The sequence below is a fragment of the Delphinapterus leucas genome, chromosome 9, assembly GCF_059928025.1.
Source record: "Delphinapterus leucas isolate spDelLeu-1000000601 "Yukka" chromosome 9, BTC_Dleu_Yukka2, whole genome shotgun sequence".
Taxonomy (NCBI): domain Eukaryota; kingdom Metazoa; phylum Chordata; class Mammalia; order Artiodactyla; family Monodontidae; genus Delphinapterus; species Delphinapterus leucas.
The window spans coordinates 103,192,705-103,211,235 of record NC_143137.1 but is presented as its reverse complement, the minus strand read 5'-3'; the positions used below and the strand labels follow the sequence as shown (position 1 = coordinate 103,211,235).

Genomic DNA, 18,531 nt, shown 5'->3' with positions numbered 1-18,531 from the left:
CCCTCATTCTATGTAATAAACGTTCTAAGTTCATAAATATATAAATTCTATAGAAATGAAAAAACAAGTAAAGAAAACCCGAAAGCCCTCAATAACTTTTAACTGCCCTCCCCTCGCCCCCCCCATCCAGAGGAGAAAGTGTGAAACTGGCTGCCATCCAGTGCCATGTGGTTAAGCACATTTTCTTTTTCCAGTATCCTGAGGCTGGGCTGTGCTTTCAGTGAGATGAATTGCCCTCAGCATCCTCCCTATGTGATGTCTTGGGTCCCTGACGGGGCCACAGCACACAGCATGGATGCCTCTCCATCACACGGACACGCTCTGGGGCTGACCCGGGAGCCGTGGCCGTGGCCCCAGGAACGCTCCCAGTCAGTGGTGTTCAGACCGCTCCTGCCCAGGGTGGCACCGCTGGGCGTCCCGGCTTCAGCGAGGACTACCTTCTAGGCCCTAGGCTCCTGGGTGGGAAACCTTTTCAGCAAAGCCTGCTGCCCTCTGTGGAAGTGGCCCACCGGTCTCGTGGGCCAGCTGCTCTCTTGCAGAGCAGTGCAGAGTGGACATTCTGTGCCCAGACTGACCCCTGTCTGGGTCCAGCCCTATGTGAACAAGGGCAAGTTACTCCAGTTTTCTGAGCCTCATTCACTTTCTGTGTAAAATGAGGATAATCTTAGTACTGACCTCTTCAGGTACATGTGAGAACTTAAGCTTAGGGTCCGGACATAATCTCTCAGAAAATAATACCTGTCACCACCTCCCTATTATTAGCCTAACTCCTCCACCCACTAGAAACAGGCAGGAAGAGAGGGTCAGTCCAGGCACAGAGTCATTTTGGAGTTAAAGGAGATCTCAAAATCCATCTGGCCCAAAGGCCCTTTCAATTTGGGAATCCTACTTTGGGTGCCACAAATTCCACTGCTTTCAGGGACTAGGTGGGCATAAATGTACAGACCAGCATAAGACCAGATAGAGGAGAAGCTTTAGAAAAACCAGAAACGTGTGCTCTGCCCAAGAGACGTCACATGCAATAATTTTCAAAATGTATGCTGGCAAAAGAAAAATAAATTACGAAAGAAAGAAGGAAAGAGAGAAAGATGAACTAATTAACCAATTATGCTGTCGCCTGGACCCTGGCCGAAGGCCATGAGTGTGGTGCAGGCCCTTCAGGACGCATCACAGGTGGCCGTCCTGGATCACAGGCAGCCGTGGGTGGTGGAAACGCGCTCAGGGGTTAGGAGTGCACTGGAGCCCTCCCTGCATCCCAGGAGCGAGTTTGGCATGACCTCCCACCACGCTGAGGGCGCGTCTGCCCAGGGGCATTCTTCTCCTGTCCTCTCACCCACGGGAGCGCGCACGCGCAGTCACGCATCCTCACCTTTCTCAACCGCGCGGCCCCTGTGCCTGAGCGGATGGCATCCATCAAGGCCTGCCTGGCGTCCACCGGGTTGCTGAGGGGGCCCGAGCTGGACCTGGACGCCGTCTGGGATGCGGTGGGAGCCTGGGTGACTGGAGGGGATGGGGGCGATGGCGGCGGCAGGGCGGGTGGGGACTGGATCCCAAAGTCTTCTGGCCCCGGGGGTTCTGCCCCATGTGCAGACAGCACGGCATCGCGGAGGCTCTGGAGCTCCTCAGAGGCGGAGGACGTCACCTAGCAACGAGACGGTTAAACGACAGTGTCCTAAATGTCCTTTCCAAGAGGCGGTACAGGGTATCTGACCGTGCAGCCAGCGCAGGGGGCGTGTCTGCTTCCCATCCCTGGGCTTTCCTGGGGGCCGGGGGTGGTGGTGGTGGTGGCAGTGACTGATGGCAGGGAGGAGGGCTGTCAGTCTGGCACTACTGAGACCCCTGCCCTCCTGCCTCATCGTGGCGTGTCTGGACAGACCCCAAGGCCACACACCAACGGCCAACCAATGGGGATGAGCCCTCCTCCAAACACGGAAGGGAAGGTGTCCGTTCCGCTTTTCCTTGGATTCTGGCTCTGGAAGCTGGATGACCCTCTGTCCCCGAGCTCCAGTCCAGGTGGTCCTGCAGCTGTGCCAGACCAGCAACTCCATCCCTGAGTTGAGACGTTGCCGCCTCCCACTGCTGGGTGATCTAAGCCCTGAAGCCAGGCTCAGCGTCCCCGGAATTTGGGGAAGTGCACAGAGCTAGATATGCAGGGAGGACTTACACGTTTGGGAGAGAGAGGGAGAGATTCTGTGCAGGGGCGGCCCCTCAATGCCTCTCCTGCGGTTGGTCTGGTTACTCCGATGATGACTTAGCATCGCTTACAAAATCGGGGGTTGCCCTGGCTGTTGCAGCATCCCCGGGATCACTGTGGGGGGGGCAGCTGTGGAGGCCCCTCTTACCTTCCTCAGGCTGCAGGTGCCGCTGTGCCCACGGATGGCTGCCAGCAGGGCTGAGCGCTCGCTGTCTGTCTCTGTGTAGGACGGTTTCTTCGGACCTCCCTCTGAGCCGGGTTCTGGAGTCTAGAATATTTATTAACTATGTCAACACATGTCACTCAGGAGACGGGGGAATGCTGACGGTAAGGTAGTGCAGAGAAAACCCATAGTTATCAGTTCAGACCTACAGGGTCAGTTTCACAGTCTCTGTCTGTTAGAAGGTAAAATTATCAGGTTGAGATTCTGGATTGACCTCACACTGTACAAAAATCAAAGGTTATATATTTGGGGTAGTACGGGATGATCGCCCCTGAATGTCCTATCCCTCCTGTTACTGGTCCTAGCTTTCCTGAGCAGATATGTGCCTTTAAGTCCTGCAGACCTGGATGAGAGGCCTGGGCCCCCACTAGCTGGCAGGGTGACCCCCAGTTTTCTCAATGGCACAATGGAGGACACAGGTCCCAATCATCAGTGTTGGTGTAGCTATTAAATAACATTTGCAGGATGATAAATGCCTACATGGGGGCAGGTGTGGTAAAACCGTCCCCAAGGTTACTGGAGAATGACAGCCCACCACTGCTGAAAATGCAGGGTGATGGGGATCCCAGCCTGACCCTCCATCTACCCCTCCAGGCTCAAGGACCAGTTATGGATGATCCCCCCTGCCCCACCCCCCTCCTCTCCACTCCCCTGCGACCAGGCAAGGGCTATGTATTGGCGACATCTTTCCCCAGGGCAGTCAAGAGCCTTAAAGGCAGTGTGGACGAGCCCAAACCCATCAGTTTTGGCCCCTTAATGGTTCTATTCAAACAACTCTGTAGGCAAGGAGACAGAAATCCAGGTAAAATTAAACCTGTGCATTCACCCGCATCCCTAGCCCGGCACTCCTTCCTCCGATGCCACCTTAAAGTCTGTGTCTGGGTGGGTGTGGGGAAGGGCCCATCCCTGAGGCAGGAGCCCGCTGATGACTTCACCTTGCGAAGCCTGTCCTTCCCTCCCGCCGAGTGGATGGCCTCCATCAGGGCGCTGTGCAGGGATGTGTCTTTCGGGGCTGGCCTCTGGACCACGGGTCTGAATTTCTTCTTTGGCCCAAAGATACTGGCTGGCAGGGTACCATCGGCTTCAGGTACATCTGTGCTTGACAAACTCGGCTTTTCCTCCCATTCTGGGGGCTCCTGTTCAGCGTGGCTACTTGTATCAGACACTCTCGGAGAGTGGAGAGGCTCTTTGTGGACGGAGACCCACCTGGAGCCATTCACCAGGGCACTGCCTGGAGTCTCATCACCTCCCGAGCGAGCAGGTGGGGGGCTCGTGCCGGCTGGCTGGCACTTGGGATCAGATGCCGAGCTGGTCCTGTGTTTCCTTGGGCTTTGCTTTCCACTGAGACCACAGCTCTGTCCCACGGAAGCCTGACCCCTCTGGGCAGCTGTGATTAGTGGTCCATGGGAAGTTCTGTGGATGCCAGTGGGACCGTCTTGAGTAGATAGCTTCCCATAAGGGCTGCTGATTTGCCCTCCGGGATGCGCTCCTGCTGCCGATGCGTCCCCACTGTGACGCACGCCTGTCTCTGGGTACAGGCTGGGGGTGGTACCATCCTCCACCGTGGGAGGTCGTCCAGGTGGGTCTGGCTCTTCACATGTCTTCTGGGCATTATCAGGCTTCCTCCCTACGTCAGTGTGGACTTTCGGGGTCCCTATCCGCTTGGCAATGGCAGAGGCCACGTACTGGCTGGATGTCCTTCTCTGAGGTCTGAGAAACGGGGCGTCTGCGGCGTTCGCTGCTGGCGCTTCCAGGGCACAAGCAGCTGCTCGGAGTGGCCAGCTTCTGCCCTCCTCCAGAGGTCTCCCATCTTCTGGGTTGGGGGACTGGGGCCGGGGCAATGTCGCTTTGGGGTCTGGGGAAGCGGGCTCTGCTCTGAGTCTGCTTTCTTGAGGTTGCAGATTCGTGGGCGTAGTGGGGGTAGAGGTCCTCTTGGCCCCCTCTGTGGGCCGGCCAGAGTGTTTTTCTATAGAGTTGGACCTCCAGAATTCTTTGACTTTTCCAATGGGCGGGGCTTCTGCTTCCAGAGTGGGCGACGTCGGGACTATGGTCCTGCCGGCATTCGTGTGGGGACTCACCAGGTTCCCTAGCTCGTCGATCTTGATGGCACCCGTGGAGAGGGATGCTCCCCGGTCATAACATTTCATCTCTGACTTTGGAGGGACGATTTTATACGTTGTGAGGCCATATTTAAGCCCGTAACTCCCCCCTGGGTGTTGGTCTCGATACCACGGCGGTAGTGTCCAGACGTCACTTTTATCATCTCCTTCCTTTTCCTTCCCTGGCTGCGCGCTCACCCTCCTGGTGGCCAGGGTCCTCCCGCCATGAGCAGAGCCGACCACCTTGCGTTCCTCCTTCGCATTCAGGTCGTGCGTGTGAAGCGCTGAAGCAGAAGTTGCTTTGGGCGCCATTTTACTGGGAGTCACATCCTTCCAGGTGTTGGTCGAGGCCACTATGACTTCTCTCCCAGGGTCCTGGGAAGGAGCCGGTAAGCCAGGCCCCGCCGCCCTCCTCTGCCCGTGCTGCTGGCTGTGCTCGGCCTGGCACGGCGGCAGCTGGGCCTTCTTGCTGGCTGTGCTCCCAGCATCGAAAGAGCCAGCGTTGTTGTTTCTGTTGGTAAATGCCACCGAGTCCACGGGATCATCGAGAACCTCCCCTATGAATGTCACCGGGATTGCCTCGGTATCGCCGTCGGGGATGTTGGTGCCTTGCGGGCAGCGACCGGACATGCTGTGTATGCAGTTGGTGAGGAAGCTCGAGTCGGTTTCATAGCTTTCTTCGATTTCTGCAAAGAAGCACAACACAGGTCACGGGTGGGCACCGCTCGGACAACTCCTATGCCCCTTATTCAGTGAAATTGCACCCCGACTTTGATTTCTCTGGGGTGCCTCTGGTGCAAGTTATTTAAAGTGTCATTTTGGGTTGTCATCTACACATGCCTGGAAGCAGTCTCAGCTTGCATGACTCAACAGAGGACCTGTCTGCCGATCTGTGACGCCTTAAGGTATCATACAACATTTTGCCAGTATCTTCACTTACAGACTGATCTCTAAGTCCAAGCCCTCCATATACACCACCTCAGGGCAGGGTGGGAAGGTGGATTGGGGGGTTTTGACGTTCATCTTTTGTGCTTGTTCACCAGGAGCACCACAAGGTCTATGGGACAACTTGATCTTGCTTTGCTTGTTAAGAGGCAGATGACTGAGCCCCGAGCCCATCAGAATTAGCCCTAAAGGACGCAGTGAGCCCTGCGGGCAGAGCCAGAGGACACACGAAGGCTGAGTAAGGTTGCTCAGCCCTGTCAGCCCCATCTGAGGACGGAACACTGAAAAGCAAGCCAGACAAAACTCCGGGCCAGCTCTGGAGTCTGTCTCCTTCTTCTTGTTTTGTTTTCTTTGAGGGCACAGCCAATATCTACTTCCTAGTTGATTTTCACTCTGTGCCATCGTTTGAAAGATTTCCAGTTTTTACTGAGCTGATTTGCATCTGCTTCGGCCTTACACTATTATTTCTCCGATATATGCACAGAATCGCAGTGCTGTGGGATGCCCCACTCTAAGAGGGGTCCCTGTCAACACGCTGTGTTCTGCGTTTCCCTTTGAAAGTCAGCCCACATATTAGCAAGTAACAGGGTTGGAGGTTTAATAAACAGCCCTGTTTGCCTGTGTGGCACCCAGTGTTTCCCCAACTCATTTGAGGACTGGAGAACTTTTTTTCTGTTCATGTGTATGGAAGACTTTTTAATGTGCAAAATCAGTATTACTCAGAGGAGGTTTTAAGCAGCTGCTCGGACGTTTCCTCGGGGCTGTTCAGCAGCCCAGACGCAAGGTCCCCTCCAGGGAGCTGTGCTCGCCTGTGTGCTCAGCCCCCAGTCCCGGCCTTCCTCACACGGAGCTGCGTCCCCTCTGCAGACATCTTCCCCGTGTGATGCCATAAAGTTCAGCCAGAGAAGATAACCCTCAGAGCGCCGGCCACATGGGGCAAAGGTCCAAGCAGGAGCAGGCGCTGCTTACCTTCCAGCTCTTCGTCCAGTTCTGCAAGGGTTTTCTGGAACTGGCCGGTCATGAATAGGTCTTCATCCTCATGTAAGGCTGGAGCAACTCTTCCACTTCTAGGGAAGACCAAGCAGAAAGGGAGAGCATTCGTTTATCTCATTATTTACGTAATTCACTCTTTTCTGGAAATATCTGAAGAAGGTACAACTCATAGTCAAATTCTTGCAGTTCCAAAGGCATTGGACCACTGCTGCCCTTGGACCTACTGGGACGCAGATGGTGTGTGTGTGTGTGCGTGTGTGTGTGTGTGTGTGTGTGGTGCACAGTGAACACCACGACTACAGCAAACCTCAGGGCAGCAGTGACACTGGTGACAGCCTCCCCAGCCCATCCCCCTCCCCAGGCCCCTCAGGGTTTTAACTGGATGGGGGAAAATGCCCACAGCGGGGGGCCACACAGTGCCCTCCAGTGCCTCATGCAGCCTTCCCACGCGGGGACCTACTTGGGGCTTTTTTGCCCAGATCATCCTATGATAAACCTCACAAGCAGATATAAAGCAGGTGAGGTCCTTATTGCAGCTTCACAGAGAGGCAACCGCGTGAGCTCAGGATGGTGCAGCCCAAGCTCACAGGGGTTCCAGAACCGGGGAGGGCTGGCCACATATGTATCCAGAGGTGCCGCGTGGTGCTGCCACCCGGGCATCCAGGGAGATGTCCCCCCATCCCCCCAAGGAGAACTGGACCTTCCTTATCTGTGTCCCTGGACAGCGGCATCCACAAGACAACGGCTGCCAAAGCAATTTGAAAGCAGCCTTTGCAAAGGCTCTTGTCTCCGTTTTCTTGCTGTGCCAAGAACAGAGACACATGTGGGGTGATTGTCACTCTTCAGTGAAAGCTGAAGGTCTTTCCCGCTGACCGTTAAAATCGAGGACCGATTTCCATCATTACTAATCAGGCCGAGATAATGATGCTTGAAATATGCTTTGTACCATCCTCACTTATGCAGCAAAGTTTGTGTTCTGATAAATGAGCCTTTCTTGCTTGGTGATCGTGTCCCTTTGGAGCCAGGAAGTGGCTTCCAGACCCGTCTCAGCTAATGTCCTCTGACACAGCAAACAAAGAGAGTTGGCCGAGATCTGTGTGGCTGTGGACCAACTAACAACGACCACGGGAGGCTCAAGGCTGCGTTTCCTGTTGCTTTTGCCCCAAGACTTAATTGAATGCATTTACTAAACTTGTGTTTTTCTCTTTCATGGAATGTGGTGGTTTAAATAAATCTCATTTAAATATTCAATAAAGTGTACGGCAGAGAAAAAATGGAAAGGGCTCTATAAAACAGTGTTTGAAATGGAAAACACAGCACTTTTCAAATGCTGCCTCCTACTTTAAGTTGTTTAAAGTCCAGCCAAACAAAATTATGTCTATACTTTTCCTTCAAAGTATTTGCCTTTCCTTCAAAGTATGCAAAATCACACTGTTCCATGGGAACAGAATGATATTAATAAGAATTAAAAACTATAGCACAGGGAACTATACTCAGTATTTTGTAACAACCAATAAGGGAAAAGAACCTGAAAAAGAATATATATATACACATATATATATGTGTATGCATATATATACATATTCACTTAGTTGTATACCTGAAATTAATACAACATGGTAAATCAACTATACTTCAATAAAAACTAAACTAAACTAAACTAAAATAATGCACCCTTTGAAGAAAAAGAATTAAAAAGTAATTTAGAAGTTCCACTGATGATATTATTTCATAAAGCGTACACTGGAGAAAGAAGATCACCCCAGACTGATGACAACTCCGTGAATCTGAGACTCTCAACTTGTTGCTCCTGGTGTTAACTGGAAAGCAACGGGAATGTGTACATCAAGAAGCAAAAGCATAGCTTTAACTCTGCAGGAACGTTGGTTCATTAGCCTCGCTTTTGATAATTTGCCTTAGGAAAATAATGCTATGGAAGGAAAAACATAAACACCAGCATGTTCATCATACTCATGGGGAGGTCTCTACAGCTTCCAGCAGCAGGGAGTCCCTCCCGTCACTGCATCCTACGACGACCATGCCATGTAGATGGAAACACAGATCGCTGCTTAAGCCGGCATGTCACGTGAAGATATCAAGACATGCAGCTCCACACAGGATGGTCACGATGATCGAAAAGTAACCTGTGTCTGTGGACAAGGGTGAGGCAGAAACCTAGGCACCATCGCCGACCAGTGTGATTTGTTGAAATGGATGGATTACGGCAAATATTTCATACTTTTTTTTTTGAAGTATGCTCATTTTGGTACAAAGCAGCTTGATTGATAAGGCAATGTCTGAAATGGGCAACATCTAAGATGATCCTTTGGTCCTCTAATGAGTACTAATTCTTTTATGAAAAGCCATTTACATGTGTGTGATACCATGCCCAATACACGTGGCATGTTGCGTTTATAATTTTATTTTGTTCCTGAGTACCTAGCAATCCCTGAGATGTTCCTAAACCAGTGTGTGACAATCCTAACTCCTCAAGGAGGCACTGCAGCAAGGCCTGAGCCAGCCCTTCCCCACGCTCCTCCCACCCACGCTCCGGCCTGAGCTGCCTGGTCTAACCATCAGTGGCAAAGCCCCAAGCTCAGGGCTTCAGACCTGTTCTCCGCCTGCCCGTCTCACCTCCCGTCAGGCCCCCTGTGAAGTCCGGGGTCCCTACACCGCGTCCTCTGCCTTCCACCTGGCTCAGCCTGCCTGCCCGCCCCTTTCCTCCGTCTGCCTCTTGTACATGTCCCAGGTTTGTCCCAGATGCTCAGCTCCACACTCCGCTGATACATCCCACCCACCTCTCACCTGACTTTGCTCTTGACGCCCCAGGGTGGATCTGGTTCACCGGGGCCTTGCCTGTCCAGGAGGAGAGAGTGGACACATGACAGAAGCCACCGGCCTTGGGAGCGCTGTGGAGAGAGGAGCCCAGGTCCTTGGCCGGTGCTTTTCCCAAGGCTGTCGAGCACCTTCGGGGCAGGGCAAGGCCAGGCCTGTGGACCACTTGGCTTCTGCAGCCGGTGCCTCTCCTGATGCGGGATAGGACCCGCCACACTCTGGATTCTGGGTGAATGGGTCATCTGGCAAAAGCCCCAACCAGTGTGATGTATGTATTATGCTTTCCAATGTACAGCTTCAGGAGGGGGAGACTTAGCAGAATTTGCTTTTCCTTCCTCACCCACCCCATCCACTTCTCCGCAAAGGGCTGCCGATGGATTACAGCTATTCCTCTCTCCCTGTAACAGCCAGCTGGAAGCACCTGGTCCCTGGGCTTGGAGGGCGGCTTCTGTGGGCTCAGCAAGAGGGCCCTCCTGCGTGCCCCTGAAGAATCACAGTTGGCCAGAAGCATTAGCACCTCTTTTTAGCTGAAAGTCAACTGCACAGATGTTCCTTTCCCAGGCATCATTCCTTACGCCCAACACACACCCCACTCGAAGACAGACAGTTTCTTATGGACAGTTTGTTTTGGCTTAAGACCAAGGAAATGAAGGGCAAACAAGCAGCACAGGCATTCCGATACCAGCTGCACGTGTTGGAGAAACCTCACCGGGAGCCTTCCCTCCCACGGAGGGTCACTCTGCCAAGGCCACAGCCGCGGACAAGCCACTGCTGCCTAACGTCTGAGGCTCAGCCGGCCTCAAGCGGGAGTCTTCCCGGAAGTGGAGCAGCCTCAGGGGCGGGGTCTGGCGACGGCCCCACCCACTCCCATGGGAGACTAACAGCAGTCACGAGGAATCAGTACCTGGGCAAACAGGTGCTTTTTCATTTTTAAAAAATTTTTATATGAGAAAGAAGAAAGCACGGGCTGATTCTGCCCCATTCCAGCACATCAAGTCATTTTTCTTTTTGATGTGGCTAGGAAAGTTTCTTTAGGTAATTTACCCAGTCGCAGAAAACAAGCAAAGTCTGAGAGGAAAAAGATGTCCTTTTCAGGTTCAACGGCTGACAACAACCAAACCAACTCATGCGATTTCAAAACAGTTACTTGATAAACTAAAGGTAAGAAGCCTGGGAAAAGAGATGGCTGGTGACAGTAATATGTGCTTAACTTCCCCATTCCGTGTACAAATGGTCCTGTATTTATAAAGCTTCAGAGTTCTAGAACAACAGGGTCCAACAGAAATGTCATATGAGCTACACATGTAATTTAAAATCTTTTTGTAGTCACGTTAAAAAGGTAAAAAGTAAGCAAGATTATTTTTTCATTAAATAATGTTAATTTTCCTTAACTTTAATTAGTATACTCTAACTCAACATTTAACCCAAATTATTATCGTCATTTCCATATAATTAATATTAAAAAGTTCATTTTTTCATATGTTTGGTGCAATTGCACTCTCACAGCACATCTCAATTTGGGCTACCCATCCGGTGGGCTCAGGAGCCAAAGTTAGCTGGTGGCTACTGTACCTACAGCATAGTTCTCCAAGATCTTAATGTCTGTAAATACTCCTCTGTTAGTGCAGTTACAAAGTTTCAGGGTTCTGAAAGGTATTAAATGCTTCTAAATGCTCTTGTGGGCACAAAGTTCCTGTAGTTACAAAATTGCAGGGTTCTAGAAGGCATAAACTATTTCTAAATGTTTCTGTGGTCACAAAGTTCTCATAGTTACAAAGTTTCAGGATCTAGAATATATAAAATGTTTCTAAATGATGCTAGAGTCACAAAGTTCCTTCCTATAACTACAAAGCTGCAGAGGTCTAGAAGGTATAAAACATCTCTAAAGCTCCTAGCTCACAGAGCTCCTCTAGTTACAAAGTTCCAGGGCTGAAAAGCCAGGACCGGAGCCCAGCTCCTCCACCCATGACCTGCGCGTTCTCAGTTCCATAAGCGTCTTGAAATCCTCAGCCCTGCAGATAAGAGAGGCACAGCTTCTCGCTTCCACAGCCCTCACGTCCACCACTCACGGACAGGTGGGGGTGGAGAAGGAGCTTACGGATTGCCAGGCGGAAGGTGGGCAGGCAGCGGACAATACAGGGAGACGCCCTTCCCCTGGAGAAGCTACAGTTTCTGTCTTTTGAGGCTCTACACATGATTTCAGTGTGGTTCTACTGTTAAAAAAAAAAAACAGAGCCTGCAACCCACTTACCTAATCTGTCTCATTGACTCCTTACAGAATTTCTGCGGAACTAGTGTCCTCCAAAGGGATCCCAGGACTGCAAGCTTCACAGTACTGATCACACACAGTATGATACACAGATGGATAAGTTGCCTGATTACAGCAAGATTGCCTTCAGGATCCGAGAGTTTAGAAATAGTGCTAGCCTCTCCCCCGCCTATCTATCGGTACACAAATATGATCATAGGTTCTTTTCAAACAAAGATGTTATAAATAGTTTAATGAGGCGGATGGTCAGAGGTAGACACAGGTTATAAGGATTTCCAACAAATCAAGTTTCTATCCTTCCTCAGGCAGTTTTAAATAAACAACATCAACAACAACAATAATAACACCAGCCATCAATTTCTGAAGGCTGGCAATATGTTAGGCACTGTTCTAGGGGGTGGTACTGCAGATCTCGATTGTACTGACAAGAAAGTAGAAGTGAGAGGTCAATCCCCCAAACTACAATGAGGTAACACCTCACACTAGTCAGGATGGACATCACCAGAAATTCTACAAATAACAAGTGCTGGAGAGGGTGTGGAGAAAAGGGAACCTTCCTGCCCTGTTAGTGACAATGTAAATTGGTGCAGCCATTGTGGAAAACAGTATGGAGGTTCCTTAAAAAAACTAAAAATAGAATTACCATATAATCCTGCAATCCCACTCCTGGGCATGTATCTGGAGAAAAACATAATTTGAAAAGATACATGCACCCCAATGTTCATAGCAGCACCATTCGTAATAGCTAAGACTTGGAAGCAACCTAAATGTCTGTTGATAGATGAATGGATAAAGAAGATGTGGTACATATAGACCATGGAATATTACTCAGCCACAAAAAGAAAATGAAATAATGCCATTTGTAGCAACACGGATGGACCTAGAGATTATCATGCTAAGTGAAGTTAGCCAGACAAAGATCTCATGATATCACTTATAAGTGGAATCTAAGAAAAAAAATGATATAAATGAACTTATACGCAAAACAGAAATAGACCCAAAGATATAGAAAACAAACTTGTGGTTACCAAGATGGTAAAGGGGGGAGGGATAAATTAGGAGTTTGAGATTAACAGATACACTACTATATTTAAAACAGATAATGAGATTAACAGATACACTACTATATTTAAAACAGATAACCAACAAGGACCTACTATATAGAACAGAGAACTACACTCAATATTTTAATAATATTTTAATAGTAACCTATAAGGGAAAAGACTATGAAAAAGAATATATATATATATATGTATGTGTATATATATATATATATATATATATATATATATATATATATGGACTTCCCCTGTGGTGCAGCAGTTAAGAATCCCCCTGTCAATGCAGGGGACATGGGTTCGATCCCTGGTCCGGAAAGATCCCAGATGCTGTGGAGCAGCTAAGCCTGAGTGCCACAACTACTGAGCCTGTGCTCTAGAGCCCACGAACCACAACTACTGAGCCCACGTGCCACAGCAACTGAAGCCCACGCGTCTAGAGCCCGTGCTCTGCAACAAGAGAAGCCACGACAAAGAGAAGCACGTGCACCGAAACGAAGAGTAGCCGCTGCTCACCGCAACTAGAGAAAGCCCATGTGCAGGAACGAAGACCCAACTCAGCCAAAAATAAAATAAATTAATTAAAAAAAGAATATATATATATATGAATCACTTTGCTGTGCACCTGAAACTAACACAACATTGTAAATCAACTATACTTCAATTTAAAAAAAAGAAGTGAGAGGTCAAGTCATTGGCCCAGGGCACCGTCACCAGCAATAGGCAGGGCAGATATGATGCCAGGCAGTCTTCACATCGTGCTGCTCTTTAAGTATTAGGAGAGTTGGCCTGGGTCATACACGAAGGAAAGATGCAGCTGGAAGGAGAACTTTCATGGGTGACACAGCTCCCACCCAGGGCAGGACTGTGTGGAAGCCACTCCTAGGTGTCCCCACCATGAGGGGCAATCCCCACATGGGCCGAATTCTTCCTGAAGGAGATTATTTACTGGCTGTGCTAAATTGAGAGGAAGACTCTTGGAACTGGATGTCCCACTTACAGGGTCAAGTTTGAATTGAGGGCATAGATTTATTTTGCAGTGAAAACTATAATTGGATCTAATCGAATGACTTGATGGAAAACATACCATTTTCAGATCACAGCACACAAAGCACACTCTAATCATTCCCAAGCCTTCACCCTTGCTCTCTTTAGAAGACTGGCATTTATCCTTGAGACTTTTCAATTCAAAATCTTGGCTGTCAGGGCATTCGATGGAGCCCAGCCAGCGCTGCCCTTGAGGAAGTTGGAGCCGTGGCAGCAAGGAGCAGAGCCTCCAAATTCAGTGCATGAGCAGGAGACGTGCACTTTGCCACTAGACCGAATAGTTTAAGAAAAACGCTTTCAGCTGAAGCCAACCCCACAGACGCTCTTTGGACAGGCTGCAGGAGCTCTGGTGCAAAGAGTCCTTGCCTCCAATTTGTCAAAGTGGGACCCCAGGAAATCCCAGCCAAAGAAGTCTGGATGAATTTGCTATCTGCAGAATAGCAGATGGCAGAGAGAGGAGAAACAGCCCAGCAAACTAGAACTTTACAGACCTTACAAACTGGGGTCTTTGCAGGTCACAAAGGTTCTTCCACTCTTCCCTCCAATACTGAATGAATCTCCGAGTATCAGAGGGGGGGCGATAGTACAGGGCACCCTGGCAAAGTTGAAAACCACAAACACTCCTTATTTCCCCTGGGAACTGGTGCCACAGCGGAGATTCTGCAAGCTGAGGGTGTCTGAGACTTTTGGGGACAGCTTCACCATCCGTCAGAACCCGTGTCCCATTTGGAGAGACCTAGCCATGCCCATCATGGCAAAGGGTAACTTATGCTCCCGAGTCTCTGGTGTCCGGCATTCCAAGGATGGAGAGGCCTCACTGTCACAGCCAGGTCCTGGATCATCACAGGAAGAACACCCCTCCTGGGAACACAAATGCCACCTTAGGATGAGCTGCAGAATCCAGGTGTCAGAATCAATGCTGGGCAGAGCCAGGAGGTAGATTCAGGGCCCAGTAGTAGGCACCAAGACCAGGTACCAGCCCCTTCAAGTGGCCTCCCTTTCTAAATGTGGTCCAGGGGCATCCATCTCACGGCACAGGAAGGGAAGAGCTGGCAGGCTGACTGAGTACACATCTGCCCTTGTCACCAGGCCTGTCCTCTCCTGGGACAGCAGGGTATCAGAAACCACGTTCTTTGTTACTGTTTCTCTCAATCACTGAGCTCGTGTGCCCCTGGGCAGTGTTCCGCTCCGGGGCCCTTTCCAGGTGGCCGAGGTCAAGACCACACCTCCATGAACAGTGGTGGGTTCTGCTCTCAGGACATTTCAGCTTGATTCTGGGCTACCAACCCCCAAGCACGGGTTATCATCTCATTGAACTTGACCCTGGGCCAGTCTGGACACCTGCAGTCATCTGCTCCATTGTGGATCACACAAATTTTGCAGACTTGCTCTCTGGGCCAGGACCGGTCGGCCCCTGAAGACTGACCCAACCTTCCCCTTCCCCTTCAGGCTTTTTGCTGTCCCAACTCTCAATGTCCTATTCTCAGACAGGGCCTCAGAGCACATCACTGGAATGCACCATGTTCACCAGAAGCAGTGTATTCTCTCTCTCTCTATCCACGTATCTGAGGTGCGTATTTGTAAATGCCGTAAGTGTGACAGTGCAGAAGGGGGATGACCTAGGACAGCATCTCCCAAATGGTGCTCAGCGGAACACTCATTCTAAAGGATATTAAGAGGCAAGCAGAGGGGAAAATTTACACATGTTGCTTTGCTGCAGAATCTGTAAGCGACTTTATACTCTCCTCTTCCAAGAGAAGAATGTGGAACTTCCCAAATATATTGTGAAGTGATATTTTTCAAGAGATATATCCCAGGAGATACCCGAGTAACTGTAGCGATTCCAAAGTTGGCAAATGAGTGCGCAGAGGAGGACGGACCAAGGCATCCAGCCGTCAGTGGAGTGCACATCTGGGACTGGCCTGCCCAGCACGTAGATGTGTTTTGTTTGGCCCTGAAAGTCTGAATTGGTTGCCAAGATTTAAAATTTGGGAGGCCTAAATCTCTCAAATGGGGAGGGGACTGGATTCTGGATGGCAGGTGGGTCACAGCCCTTGACGAACCACCCATCCTCCCGGCTGCAACATAAGGGCCGTCTCCACGTGGGGACCTTGTCCATCTTTTCGTCTTTCCAGCTCCTGTCCCGTCCTAGACCCAGTGCCCACCGCAGTGCATCAGTACCGTTTGTATCCAAGGAGGGAACTGAAATCAGGCTTCGGGGAACAATCTCTGCGTCTGCTACCTGCTTTCTAGTTCCCATCTTTGTTTCTTGCATCTGAATATTTTTCAAATTCTAACTTTAAGACTATTCCTCCCATAAACAGAGTCTTTCCAAAACTGGAAATGTACCTGGCTGACAAACATATGGGGAAAGCTCAGCTTCAATGGGAATCAGAGAAAAAGAAATTAAAGCAATTAACACTTATAGCCTTTAAAAAAAAAAAACTGGGGAGACCTCACATAAAAATCTAGATTTCTGTCTTCTCTTCCAACACCGGCCACACTGGGTCTGTAAATCCCTCAGGGCAACAACCGTAAGGAAGCTGTGGGGCTGCCCTCTTTAGAGAAAACTTGTGTTTTGCCCCATGCTCTGTGGCCTCTGAGTTTGTAACCCCTGCTTTCCACAGTAGGCACGGATTTTAAGTAATCCTGAAATTTATTGAAAGTCATGCATTTGGACATAAAGATGTGATACACCATGCTGAAGCCTCTGAGTAAGTTTAATTGGTCAATGGAGACAACTCTTGTTGAGAAAGAAAAACCTACAGATATTCCATGAAAAATCATGGGCAGAGAGTTGATCCCATTTCTGAGGCAAATAATGGAACAGCACAGACAGGACTGAGGAGTTCAGCGATCATCTTCAACCTCCTTTGACTCTAAAGCCCAAAAAAGGCAAGTTGATGTGCCATGAAAATTCATGGTGCTCTGGTCCCTAAACTAACTGTGTGATTTAGTCAGTGGGTCCCACCCAATGGCTATTCAAGAGGCACTGAGCATGTGCACAGGTACCCAGTGGCTCCCACACCTGTGACAGGTAGGAGGCGTTATCTGCACAGATATAAGCAAAACTCGAGGCTCAGCAAAGTTAGGAGGGCCCTCGAAGGCCAGGCAACGAGTTAGTGGTGGTGGGATCCCACATGGGTCGGTCAGGGCCCAGAGTCCCCTCCCTCCCCTCCACAGTACTCTCAAATTCAGCGGCACCCCAGAGGCGAGGGCAGAAGAACGTGACCTGCTCCCTGTTTGGGTAAAGCGCCAGGTTCCAAGACCCCGTGACTATCCTGGCTGACCCCTACCATCCTTGAACAGAAATCAGCAAGAGTTTACATCTGGTCAACACCAGCAAAATCCACTGGGACTTTTGTAGGAGCATCCCTGGGGCACTGAGGTAACACGTCTGATTAGTTTCAGATGTAGAGCTCAGGGTGTGCAACCCCAATGCAAACCAACTGAACAGATCTGAGGATTACCGTGAAGCTCCTTTCCTTTATGTTTAGGTGGACTCTGAAGGAAATGCCGTAGTTTTTCTCTGCAAACAGGCCAACCTCAGCTCAATGCACCCTGTTTGGGGCAGAGGCAAAACGGACCAATTGTCACCTTCTAATTTCCTGTCTAATAAAATATGAACTTGGTCTTGGAATTGTCCTTAAGATTGAAGAGCTGTACTTGAACATTATTAGAGGGTGTATACAACCACCTGGGGAAATGCTCGTGGTAAACTGTTAGCTAAAAATAAACCAAAATAAAATAGTATTGACACTACAATTACATTAACCAGACAGAGACTTGTGTGTTCATTTAGACAAAGCTGAAAAAAACATGAAAAATACAAAGGCATTCATTCATTTTGGTGATCAACTTATGCTTTTTTTAGAAAAAAAATCTACTTTATTTCTATTAACGTTTCTAAAACATTGTGTGACTGGTTCTTAAAATTATCTAAAAGGTAAGAAAAAGGAGATTATCACACTAAATGAAGTAAGCCAGACAGAAAAAGACAAACATCGTATGATATCACTTATATGTGGAATCTAAAAGAAGAAAAAAGATACAAATAAACTTATTTCCAAAACAGAAAGAGACTCACAGACATAGAAGACAAACTTATGTTTACCAAAGGGGAAAGGGAGGTGGGGGGAGGGATAAATTAGGATGTTGGGATTAACATGTACAGACCACTGTGTATAAAATAGATAAACAACAAGGACTTACTGTATAGTACAGGGAACTCTACTCAATATTTTGTAATAACCTATAAGTGAAAAGAATCTGAAAAAGAATAGATATATGTATGAATGAATCACCGTGCTATACACCTGAAACTAACATGATATTGTAAATCAACTATACATCAACAGTAACAAAAACAAAGAAGGATGAGCTGCCAAGAATTAACCTGCCTTTCTAACTAAGAATGAAGAAAGGAATTATGACAGACTGGTTCTGGTGCAGAGACAGATTAACCAGTCTATGGAATGAGTGCAAGCAACAGACCGACGTGTATACGGAAACTGGACAGAGGACCAACGTGGAACTAGGAACCAGTGGGAAAAATAGGTCCCTTCTTGACACCACGCCCAAAAATAAACTCCAGGTAGACAAGAAGCCCAAATGTCAGAAAGCAACGCTAAAACTTTTACAAGAAATTCAGATAATCTTTAGTCCTTTGTGGCATGAGAAGGATCTCTCAAATATTCAAATATCATATACGTTCAGGAGAAAAAGGACAAATTCAACACTATTCAAATCAAAAAGCAATTTTCATACAACAAAATAAAACAGTTGAATTCAAGCCACTGTCTTAGAGATTCTTTGTGTGTAAATAACTGTCTAAAGAGAAATTAACGATCAAAAAAAAAGTAATGTCC

The 18,531-nt window shown here is 48.9% G+C and overlaps 1 protein-coding gene across 16 annotated transcripts in view; it reads right to left on the bottom strand.

Annotated features, from left to right (window-relative positions):
* COBL (cordon-bleu WH2 repeat protein) overlaps window positions 1-18,531 on the bottom strand; it is a 259,723-nt gene that overhangs the window by 9,698 nt on the left and 231,494 nt on the right. For all 16 annotated transcript variants that reach the window (XM_089917916.1, XM_089917920.1, XM_022593180.3 and 13 more), the window contains 4 exons: window positions 6,431-6,528; window positions 3,353-5,202; window positions 2,343-2,462; window positions 1,370-1,642 (listed from right to left, as the gene is read on the bottom strand). In XM_089917916.1, the coding sequence (XP_089774042.1) occupies window positions 1,370-1,642; window positions 2,343-2,462; window positions 3,353-5,202; window positions 6,431-6,528 (2,341 nt within the window). The remainder of the gene's footprint in view (window positions 1-1,369; window positions 1,643-2,342; window positions 2,463-3,352; window positions 5,203-6,430; window positions 6,529-18,531) is intronic.